The 12,633-nt window shown below is 34.9% G+C and overlaps 1 protein-coding gene across 1 annotated transcript in view; it reads left to right on the forward strand.

Annotated features, from left to right (window-relative positions):
• LOC102500653 (MAM domain-containing glycosylphosphatidylinositol anchor protein 2) overlaps positions 1–12,633 on the forward strand; it is a 550,208-nt gene that overhangs the window by 44,947 nt on the left and 492,628 nt on the right. Inside the window, exons 2-3 of the mRNA XM_027776806.1 lie at positions 3,574–3,674; positions 3,765–3,904. Coding sequence (XP_027632607.1) covers positions 3,574–3,674; positions 3,765–3,904 — 241 coding nt within the window. The remainder of the gene's footprint in view (positions 1–3,573; positions 3,675–3,764; positions 3,905–12,633) is intronic.

Here is a 12,633-nt window from a genome sequence, read left to right on the forward strand (position 1 = left end):
GGCTGGTATTCCAGAGAAATGGGACTCCAGGTCAGATGGTTAGTATGAGGATTCTGTCCCAAAGGCCATCCATGCAGAGCTATTAGGATATTGTGAAAAGTCATGAGGGAGGAGCCATTGCAGATCTTTACATGGAAAAACAACATCATTGGGGGCCAGCAGGTGGCATTGTGGTTAAGGCAGTGAACTCCCATATGGCTGACTTCGTTTCAAGTCCTGCACCTGGGAACTTGAAAATCATGCCAGGTACATATGTACATGTGCCCGAAATCCCAAGAGGAGAATAGAGGAGAAAGAACTGTGGTGTGGCCATCCCCCCTGGAGCAGTAATTTTTTTTCTTTTCCTCTCTCTCCCACAAGTGTATGTGCCCTATGACAATAACCTTAAAAAAAGTTTTTGGCAGTGGTAAGATGTCATGGTTTTGGTGGAGACTAGAGTCAAGAAGGTAAACAGGACAATGTTATATTGGTTAAGTTTGAAACAATTATACTACTTATATTCTTAGTCTAGTTATGGTGCTCTAACTACTTAATGAACAGTTTCTTGATACTTTCTTATTCCTCTAATCTGGACTAGAGACTAGTCTTGTTTGTAAGTTATTTAGAACCTTAATTTAATCGAGACAGGCATAGTTTAATAAACAGCATGGATATGCTAATCACCCTGATGTTATCACTATACAGGTTATTTGGTAATTTTATATGGACAAATTACACTATACTCGATAAATATGCACAATTATTAAGTATCAATAATAATAATAAAAGAACTAATGGCAGCTTCCACAATGTTCACCTTAACATCAAGCAGCTAAAGCACTGAGCGTATATTTTAATGAGTACTAAGAAGAACACATGTTCAACATTGACAATTTGGTGGAATATTCCATCCTCCTACAGGATAGGTGGTAGGTTTATGATGACTTCAGTATGTAGGCAATTACCTTTTCCAAGAATGTGTTAAAAAATAGAAGAAAATAGCAGAAAATTAAACCTTGTAAATGTCACAGTGTGCTTACTGTATAATTTAAATCATTTAAATAAAGCTACTTATTTGCATAATGGTGCTTATAAAAGATATATCTTAAAAATAACAATACTATGCATTGATTTAAAATTAAAACAAAAGTAATAAGTGCAAGTTTTTAGTCTGGAAAAGATGTCATGTCATTATATAATTAGTTATATTAATAAATGTGTGCTATCACTTATTAAGCTAAATTTGGCATGGAAATATATTTCAAGAAAATAAATCTATGTTTTCCAATTACTTTTTTTCTATTTTTGTATTGATTGTCATCCATTTGTTAAACTCTGTACTATAGACACAAGTATAAGCAGCTGTCTAAAAATAAGTGCCTCCCTAGTATTACTTATCTAAATTGAAGTCTAAATTTGATCACTGTCAGAAATGATTTGTAGGAAAAATCGTGTGAAACATAACAGAGCATCCAGAGAAACACTAAAGATAAAGATTTCTAATGTCATAAAACCAAACAAATTATTACTATGTCTAGACAGAGTCTAAAGACATGGTAGAAGAATTTTGATAAATTAGTTTTATAGACCAGAATCCACATTTGATTTGTTTAAGCATCATTTAATTTTTCAAACCAGTGAAATGATCCATTGCATAAACTTTAGTTACTTTAAAAGAATTTTTTTTATTTCTTGTATTTTTCTCTTCTCAGCAAATATGTATAGGACCCAGAGAAATATTTCTAATAATCCAGTTTAATTAACAATGTCATATAGTCACATGGGATGTTTGGTAAAAATGTAGGTTCCTGCAGTTTTCTGCAGACATATCAGGTCACTGTATACCTCAGAAATGTGTATTCTTAACAAGTGCTTGGGATGTTTATCATGTATACTGAATGTAGAAAGTACTTTTCTAACAATATTCTTTATTCCTACCCTATGTTGGAAATTTTTAGGTGTCATTTGACAATGGATATTGGAGAGCAGAATTCTGAATTTTAAAGTTGAAAAGAGAATTATGCTTGGTTATCCATAAGAAAAAACACTGAAATAACCAGTTGTTTTATTATACATAAGAGGGCTTTTCCATCTTCCAGTTTTACCTGAAACTGAGAAGGATAATAAAATACACACTTTTCAATTATTATGCTCTACAGGTGTCTTATGTATTTATGTTATACAAAACAAAACAAAACAAAAAACCAGTAATAGATATTGGAAACTATTCTGTTTTACCTTCTTTTTATCTCAGTTTGACAGAGGGCACATTAAAAAGCATCCATCAATGGGTCGTGTTCACGCCCTAATCCCTTCTCCTCCAGCTTGTCTATTCTTCTAGGATTTGGGACATGCATGTGTATGCACATGGTGTGCTGTTCAAGCCACCTGCAGCTGGGATTTGAGCTGCATATGTGATCAGCCATGTGAGATCCAGGTCTTTCAAACACCAGGCCACAGGGCTAGCCCCTTTACTATACTTTATAAACTAGATCTTTGCAGGTTGGATTTTTCCTAAAGTGACTGTGCAATCATTTTTTTCCTCCATGGAATAATCCAATTCATTGTCCAATTATGTAAGATTCATGCCTTTTTATAAATAAGAAATTTCAAATACAAGTTCATAGAAAATAGAATTATAGTATGGGTTTACTTTGGTGCAAAATTTTTTGAAATCCATGTGTAGTTTTTTCACAATATGCATTTTTATGAACTTTTTGAGATCCCTTGTATACCAGCATTAATTTTTAAGATGTCACATCCTCTGCTAACAATACTGTTGTTTTTGAGGATTTCTACCAAGAAATTCTTGAGATCATTGTCCTTTACATGTAGGTAAAGCCTTTCTTTAATTAGAATAATTTAATTAGAATAATTATTTCTTATCTATCCCTAGGTATATTACCAACAAAAATGCTGATTTCACAAATGAGAATGATCTCCAATCTTAAACTAGTAGCAATCAGTAATCTATTAGAGTTAATGGTGGGCACCATATGCCATTAGCTAAGTATAGTACTTCTCATGACTCAGAATTTTTTTGCATGTATAAAGTTTCCAATGATATGTAAGTCACTGAGTGCCAGTCAAATTTTGTTGGAACTTGTGCTACTGAAGTAGGAGAAAATTATATTAAGAAGTTAGGACAGCTTTATGAGAACTAAGTTCCTTTTGAGTCAGATTTTAGATTTAGGCATCAGATTTATTGCCTTCTTTGATGGCTTAATTAAATGATCATCTTTTGCTCAATGTAGAGGTCAGTAAATATCGTAACCCAACTTGCTGTTCATTCAGTTCTTCAGAACCAAAACTTTGTAATTCCATAGCTTCTTATTGGCACCACAGGACTTACATAATTAGGAAACAAATGCCAGTGTCTTAAATTGAGATTGTTTTGTCCCTTCCGGTAGTCTTCTTTCCTTTGTGCTATCTGGTTTTGGTATATATTCCTTACTACATTGAAGTTTGGATTTCAGAAAGTAAGGGGCCTTTTCACATTTTAACAATCAATTTTATCATGTGGTCTTGTAATGACAGTGATTTCCTGAGGCACCAATTTTCTTTTACTGTTCTGTTCTCCTTTGTCATTTTCAGAATGTGTGAGCGACTATTAGATACATTTGAAACTTTCTGTCTGAAAAAATCTTTAATCCCTAGGGAAACTCAGAGTATTAAGATCGGTGGATCTGACTATGGTGAAGTCTAATAAGAATTGCTCTTGCAATCATGATGGCTCATGGAAAGACAATTTACTTGTCTTTTCTCTTTTCTTTCTGACTCAACAGCTCCCCCTACAGTTCGTATTGTGCACTCGGGTTTGGCCTGTAACATTGAGGAGGAGCGTTACTCTGAAAGGGTCTACACTATTCGAGAAGGAGAAACCCTAGAACTGACCTGTCTGGTCACAGGACATCCACGTCCACAGGTGAGTCCCGAACTGTGACACTGGGGAGAATTATTTTTGACCTTTCTCTGAATGAAAAAGTGAAGATTTAAAAGATTTTAGAAGATTTAGCTAGAATTATGTGTATGTGTGTATGACTCAAATATAAGACTATGTGCAATGCAGACAAAAGTGGTGGTTTCTGAACATTTGAGCTTGAAGTATTCATGCACATAGATGAAAAAAGAATTTTTTGTTTTGGTATTGTGAGAAATTTAGAAGACACTTCTAAGGAAGCTGTTAAAAAGACAACTACAAAAATATCTCAGTAAGATAACAATTCATATGGCAATGAGTTTATTTTAGAAGGTGGAACATGATTTCATGATGACATAATTGCAGCCAAGGAGGCATTTGTTTTGAAGAATGTGATGCATGAGGTCATAAGTACTTTCCTTACTCCTAGTAATTTTATTCATAGAAAACTTAGGAAAACAAACGTTTGCAGGTGCTATGCATTCAGGCTTTCAGAGTCATCAGCTACAGCTTTCAAAGCTAACTTAATAGCAGGAACAAAAATTGAGAATTTCAAAGGGCACTAGAATTACAAACAACATGCAAAAAGAAAAATTTCAGGAACAAAAGAAAAGGTTAAATATAAGGTAATCTATTTAAGTCATACATATGATGCAAAAATCTAATATGGGTAGAGAATATTCAGATGTCGTGTTTATCAATTGATGGTTATTACTGTCATAGATTTGGTCATTGGAAAAGTCACTATGTATTTTTCTGTTCTATGCAAAAATGCCTAACGACTTTTCTGATGACCCAATATTTAACCTGAGTAGCTCTAAATTCACATTGGTAATCAATAAAGGCACTATGGCAGGAAAAGAAATCTCATTTAAAAGGGAGTATTTTTAAAAAGTATTTGTGTTACTGGAAAAATAAGTCCAGTTAACCAAAGCTACAAAAGGGCATGTGAAGAGTGATGTGGAGATTTTATGAACTCACCATTTAACTTTCTCTTTTGTTGTCACTATTCTTAATTTTAATACTCAAGGATCCTTTGATTTGATAATGGTGACTCTGAAGAAAAAAATTTAAAAATAAGCATACGAAACTTCACAGAATGAAACATTACATAGATAGATAAGATCCTGGCAAAGACAAAAATAATAAAATAGATTTTGTAAAATGCACACTGTTGGTTAAATTGGAAATAGTAAGTAATCTAGAAAATAATTCATTAGAAGTCATTGAAAAAATTAAAACTCACATTGGCTAAAATGCCACATTATGACATTGTCATAAACTAAAAATGGTTGAAAGAATAAATTGTCTTAACAAAATTTAGAGTCACAAAATTTTACTCAGATCAATTAGATTTGGTAGGAACAGTTATTCTAAAAGAAAACATATTAGATCAGCAGATGGGTTAATGATTATGTTGCTAGTAGTTGACCGCAGTATGAGTCTCGGACCTGGTGGCTTGAAACTCATACCAGGTATGTGTGCATGTGTGCCCCATATCCCAAGAGGGGAATGGCGGAAAAGGGATTGTGGCATGGCTATCCCCCCCAAGAGGGGATTTCTCGCTTTCTTTCTCTCTGTTTCTCTGGTGAGCACATGTGCGCTATAGCAAAAATCTCTCTTTAAAAAAAAAAAAGAAAAAGAAAAAAAGAAAGCACATAAGGGCAGAAGCAATAACTATTAAAATTGATACATGAGGGCGGGCATGTGGCGTGGTGGTTAAAGGCGCTGGATTCCAACATGGCAGAACATGATTCGAGTCTCAGACCTGGTGGCTTGCTTTCTCACTTTCTGTCTCTCTCCCCCTCTAACTCTGGTTAAATTAAAATAAAGTTAAATAAAATAATTCTTTAAAAAAATTGATACAAAGACACTGATATGTGAAGCATATTTATTTTAGAATTTACACAGTAAACAAGAGTCCATTAAAATTAATGTTACTAAAATCAAAAAGAAAATTAACACAAGAGAGTATTAGGTCAAAGAAAGTTTATTGTTGTTATGAGTCAATTATTATGTTTATATTTGTGGACATGGAATAAAATTATCAGAATTAAAAGATGGGGTCAAAACAAGACTGTCCAACTAAACCTAGAGTTACCACAAGGACCCTTGTGAGTAGCATTTTATAGCACGTGAAGACTCACTGATGTTCCGATTATTCCTACACTGAGTGTGCCAGTCTACACCTTCTGAACTCCTAAGTTTACTTAAATATACAACTTATCTTTGTCTGGAACTTTTCCCAGACATTCATCTTCTTCTTCTCTATTCTTATGTTCTTTAACAATTAGGCATCTCTTATTCTCTTCATATAGCTTCCCTTTCATCATTCATAATTGGGAGTAAAATTCTTGATCTTTAGTCATCAAAATAAGTTCTGAAACAAATTAGTAGATACTTTTATTAAGCAATTGTATTTTAAACCATTTCAATGTGTTCTGATGCTAATATAAATGTATAATTTCATCCATTTTTTATTCCAGTAACTAATTCAGGTGTTTGCAGGTAAATCAGTTTCAGCTTATATTGCCTGTTTGAAAAATTAACCGGGCCTCTTCTCTGTCAACAAACTGTGTAAGGAAGACTGACAGAACAGCTGGGGCTTGGCGTCATGGCCAAAGACCTAAAGGGCATGCTGTTGGCAGCTCGTTCTGAGGATGCTCTTTCTTGGCTGATATCATGAAGTTAGAATAACTTCCTTGTTTGTCTAATCTGAGCATGATGCTAGTTGGAAATTCAGTGCAACAGAGAAGTTTCTCATCCACTTATCAACAGATTTCTTCATCTGCTGTCTATTCATTCCTGTGACAGCAACGAAATCAAAAGATTGTCCATTTCCAGACATGTTATACAGCAGCATTTTCCCCCCTAGGCACTTTAAATTATTCTTTCAAAATATATTGTTTTATGGACCAGCAAATGGCATAATGATTATGTTGCTGGACTCTCATGTAGTCAACTGTGATTTGAGTCCTGGACCCGGTGGCTTAAAACTCACTCCAGGTGCATGCGTGCCCAAAATTCCGAGAATGTTGAAGTGATTGTAATATGGCCATTCGACCCAGGGGGTTATTTCTCACTTTCTATCTCTCTGTGTCTCTTTGGTGAGTACAGACACCCTATAGCAAAATTGTCTAAAAAATTATATAAATATATATATATATTTATAAATGATATATTCACATATATACATATATGTACATATATACACACATATATTTTTGTGATAAGTAGTGGCCTGAAAATATTTTATGTGTGGGAAATAAACTATGTGAAGGAGAAATCAGTACAGTGCATTGTTTAAGAACATGGCAATGGAACCAGACTTCTAGACAAACATCTTAACTTAGCATAGCCTACCTGAAATATGTTCAGAACACTTACTATAGTTTGGCAAAACCAACTAATAGAAAGTCTTTTTTTTTTTTTTTTACAGAATGATTTTATTTAACTTCAGTTATTTTTACTTTATTTTCACTTATTTTAATTTGACCACAGAGGGACAGAGTGAGAGAGAGAAAATGAGAAAGCAAGCCACCAGGTCTGGGACTCTAATCACAGTTGGCCATGTGGGAGTCCAGAGCCCCTGACTACCATGTCACCTGCTGGCCCCACAAAGTCTTTTTTATATGTTGAATATTTAATGTAATTCATTGAGCACTCTATTGAAAGTGAAAAACAGAATGGTTATATGGGTACTGAAAGTACTGTTTGTACTAAATGTGTATCATGTTTGCACTACATTTAAGCTGAAAATCTTAAACAGAACCATTCTAAGCAGGGGACTATCTATAATAGGAGGGGTAATAACCATCATGCCTATTTTATAGAATCCTTTTAGGAGTTAAATTTATACTGTGAAAGTATATGTGCATACATATATGTGTATATTATATAAAATACGCATATAGCATAAGCACACATTTTTGCACATAATAACCATTATGTTAGCATGTAATAGGAACATGTTGGTTTTATTATTGTTAAGCAATTTAGGAACTCTAAAGTTTAAGTCGAATGTGTAGTAATAAAAATAAGTAGATTCAAGAAATGGTTCTAGGAATCTTTCTATTTTAAATTGGTGCATTTCATTATTTTTATTCATTTCCATATTTTTATGTCTTAATGCTCTTTGGAGTACTGTAACAGTTTATTGTTATTTATATATTTGACAATTTAAAGGTCAGGAATCATCGTATCCACAGTATGAAGGAATAGTCTAGTAGTCCCCTTTTCTTTCTTTCATCTTGTGCTTATGTGAACAGAATAGTCAACATTTTTCCCTACCCCTTTTTTTTTAAAGTTTATTTAACTTTATTTATTTTTTTTAATTTTACCAAGGAGGGTCAGAGTGAGAGAGAAAGAGAGAGAGAGAGAGAGAGAGAGAGAGAGAGAGAGAAAGCAAGGCTCCAGGCCCAGTACTCGAACCGTGGTTGGCCATGTGGGAGTCCAGCACCCTCAACCACCATGCCACCTGCTGGCCCCTCCCTACACCTTTTAAGCCCTATTTTTATCATTAAAAATATTGCACTTTTCTGTATCAATTTATTATCTTTTTCTGTACCAATGTCTTAGTATTTTAACTTTAATAGCTCAATAATATATTTTGATATATTGAGTCATTCCTTTATACTTGTTTTTTACTATTTCCTTAGTTAACCTCAAATAGTTTTCTTGTCCCTATGACTTAGGAAATGAGATTTTTATGCTTCCTACCCAAATATATGCTGGGATTTTAATTACATTGTATTGTTCTTGCAATGAGATCATGTGGTAGAAAGCATTACTTATTTTTAAAAAGAAATTCTCTGTAGGACACTTTGACTATTTCAGACTTCTCAGATAGGAAGATGGTTTTATTATAACCATCTTTTGTTTAATTCCATGGGCCATTTTTATTTTAAAGTGAGAATCTTTTAATTTTTTTAAAAAATAATTTACACTAGTATGTGCCAGCAAGTGTAGTGGTGGTTAAATCATTAGATTCCACATGGCCTACTTCATGGTTCAAATCCTGGACCTGGCAGCTGGAAAATTACACTGGTCGCGTGTGTGACCCAAGTCCCAAGAGATGATGGAGGAGAAGAGATTGTGGCATGGCCATGCCCCCTAAGGGTGATTTCTCACTTTCTCTCTCTCCAGTGAGCACACATACCCTGTGGCAAAAGTCTAAATTTTTTTAAAATTAAATTTAATTAAAAAATTAAAAAAGTAAAGTCAGATGTATATTTAGAAGATGGAAAGATGCTAACCTTTCCTTCTTTTTCAAAAAAAAAACAAAAAACAAAAAACAAAGAAAACTATGCATCCACCAAAGCAGCTGTACTTTTATGTATTTTGTATGTTGGATTTCTGGATAAGTTTTCATTTGAATAATGGTTTTCATCACAAATATTTTTGAAAACCACTCTTCAAAATAATTATGTATGCTAGCCTTAGAAGCATTAAGGTTATCTACTAGTTTATTCCACTTTAACCTTAGATAGTGTTTGCTTTCTGGATAAAAAAAAATAAGGCAATGTCATTTTTCAATTTTATAATAAGTTATATTCAGTCAGTTGATTACTATATAAATGCATTCTTGACTATAATGGCCGTTGCAGGTTTATTAAATTTTTTATCTTAATTAATCATCTATGAAGATTCTAATGATTCTTTCCATTATGAAAACTGTGATGAACCTTCATAACCAATTCTTCAATTTGAAACCATTACATGTGTGGTCCTATGCAGATTTTTTTTTTTTTGGAGAGTTTTTTTTCGCTATAGGGCGTGTGCGCTCACCAGTCAGACAGAGAGAGACAGAGAAACAGAAAGCGAGAAATCACCCCCCAGGGGGGATGGCCACGCCGCAATCCCTTTTACTCCATTCTCCTCTCGGGATCTTGGGCACGCACGCACACGCGCCCGGCGTGAGCTTTAAGCCACCGGGTCCGGGACGCAAACCATGGTCGACTACGTGGGAGTCCAGCGACATAGCCATTACGCTAACTGCTGGTCCCCCCTATGCATATATTTTATTTATCTTGGTTTGTACTGTCATATTTATTTTTTTTTTTTTGGAGAGATTTTCACTGTAGGGCGCGTGCGCTCGCCAGACAGACAGAGAGAGACAGAGAGACAGAAAGCGAGAAATCACCCCCCAGGGGGGATGGCCACGCCGCAATCCCTTTTACTCCATTCTCCTCTCGGGATCTTGGGCACGCACGCACACGCGCCCGGCGTGAGCTTTAAGCCACCGGGTCCGGGACGCAAACCATGGTCGACTACGTGGGAGTCCAGCGACATATTTTAACCTTATTCAGAATATTAAATGTCTTACAAACATGTAAAAAATAGACATGTCTTTGAAACATGCAAAAAATAGAAATGCTAAATTATTAGATTTATGTCCAATTAATATGGGCAGAATTGGGATCAGCCACTTAATCAGAAATAATCACATATTACATTTATTCCTTTTTTTGGTTTATAGAACTAAATTTAATTACTTTTTTCATCCATGATAAATCTGTCTGTACTTGATATGCCTGCAGTATCATATGAGAGAATTTCCAACTAAGACAGAACTATTTTCTCTATGAACCTTTAATAAGATCTGGAAAAAATTTAGGACAAGCATCTAAAATTTTATTAATCAGAAATTTCATATCAATGGCTACTTTCACAAACTCCCCACACAAACAAACTTAGTCCCATCCCCAGGTGCTGTACATCTTTATTGAGTTCATTGTCATGTTAGGGAATGTTTTCAGCATAACTTGTTTAGAAGGAAGCACTTGCAGTCTTTCTGATGGTTGATTTCATACCTTCAAATTGTTTTGTTCTAAGTTTTTACAGGATCAGGAAAGCCTTACTTGGGTCAATAGTTTAATATATTCCAAAACTGCTAATTCCTTTTACTCTAAGTACATCAACATTAAACAAAGATTTTTTTAAATGTAATTAAAATTTTCATAAACACAGAGTAAATTTTGTTTTTCAAACATTTACTCTGATAATTCATCTTCATCTTTTTTTTTTTTTTTGAGAGGTTTTTGCTATAGGGTGCATGCGCTTGCCAGAACAGAGACAGAAAGACAGAAAGTGAGAAATCACCCCCCAGGGGGGATGGTCACACCCCAATCCATTCTCCTCCATTCTCCTCTCGGGATCTTGGGCATGCACACACACATGTGCCCGGCATGAGTTTAAGCCACCAGGTCCAAGACTCGAACCACGGTTGACTACATGGGAGTCCAGCAACATGGATAGTCATTATGCTAACTGCTGGCCCTGAGAATTCATCTTTTTAGTTCCATGGACCATGCTTAGAAGAAACCTTTATCATGCTTCTAAAAACTTCATCAAAAATATTAATCAATGTAGCTAATGTAGATCATTTAGCAGAGTGTTTAGCACAATGTAAGTTCTTAATAAGTCAAAATCATATTCGTGATTGTTGCTAATACAAAATAATGATTTTTTCTGTATAATTAATAATCTAAGCTATTACTGTCATTACTCCATATTTGCAGTTAACCCAATTTAGTAGATGAAATATTCCTGTCTGTCGTATTGAAGTTGGTGTCTGCCACAAGCTTTGGCTTGTGGATTTTGAGTAGATATAATATGGATCTAGATTTTGGTAGAATTGGATCAAGGAGAATTTAGGGTGAAAGCAGTATTCTATGACTTGGACTTAATTACTTTTAATAATACCTGGAGCCAATTCTAATATGTTGTCATAATGTTTCTTTAAAATTTAGACTCCATGATGACTTACAGTGAGTGAGGTAGATATATGGGAACCGCCATCATAGAGTATTGAAAAAGACTCAGAAAGCTCACAGAGGTCAATTCTAGCATAAATTTATTATTTGAAACTGATTATAAGAGAGTTCCAAAGGACACTAACTATAGAAAATACACCAGTCATGTGGGCATGGGCATTTCTTTTAGAAGCTTTGGGAAGACAGTTCTCTATGGACCAGGGTTGTAGTGGGAGATGCTGCCATGGAACTAGAATTTCTAAAATAACCAAGATGATAGGATTCTGAAATTGCAGAAGCTGGTTAGTAACACTTTGCCAACAGATTCAATATAGATATAAATAGTGTAATGAGTCGCAAGGCTAAGATAGGAATCAGAGTGCTTTTCCACTCAGGAAAAGTGATGGCTCATAGGTTATGGTGTCTTTTAGGGGTGAAATGCAGGAGTCGCTGACGAGAGTGGAATTTGACTCATATGCACAGATAGAAATGACTCCTTGAGAAGGCTGACACTTCCCACCATAATGGAACATTATGATCACTCATCCCGTCTCCAAATCTGGAGCCGACACTCATTGGTTAAAGGGGAGACCAGGTTTCCTTGAGGATAGGCCTAGAAATATCACCAAACAATATCACACAAAGAAATACTAATCCTCTTTCAAAGAGATTTATGGTCATTTCTCTTGCAATGTGCACTGGAAAAAGAAACCCCATGGCCTTTTGAGGGCATTGAAAATTAGAGTCTGAACTAGCACTGACATCAGGGGACTTGTAATGCTAACACAGGGTGAGAGATTTGGAAAGGCAAGTGATAAATTAAGTACTGGCCCAGTCCATGGTTATTTACATTAGAATCCCAAGTGCATCACTGGGATGGACATGCTATCCTGTGGCAGGATTGGTTATGTGACTTTTGAAATAAGTCAGAATCATTTTGGTAGGAAAGACCCAATGAAATCACATGAAAGTGTCTTTCCC

The sequence above is a fragment of the Tupaia chinensis genome, unplaced genomic scaffold (genome assembly GCF_000334495.1).
Source record: "Tupaia chinensis unplaced genomic scaffold, TupChi_1.0 Scaffold138126_1, whole genome shotgun sequence".
Lineage (NCBI taxonomy): Eukaryota > Metazoa > Chordata > Mammalia > Scandentia > Tupaiidae > Tupaia > Tupaia belangeri.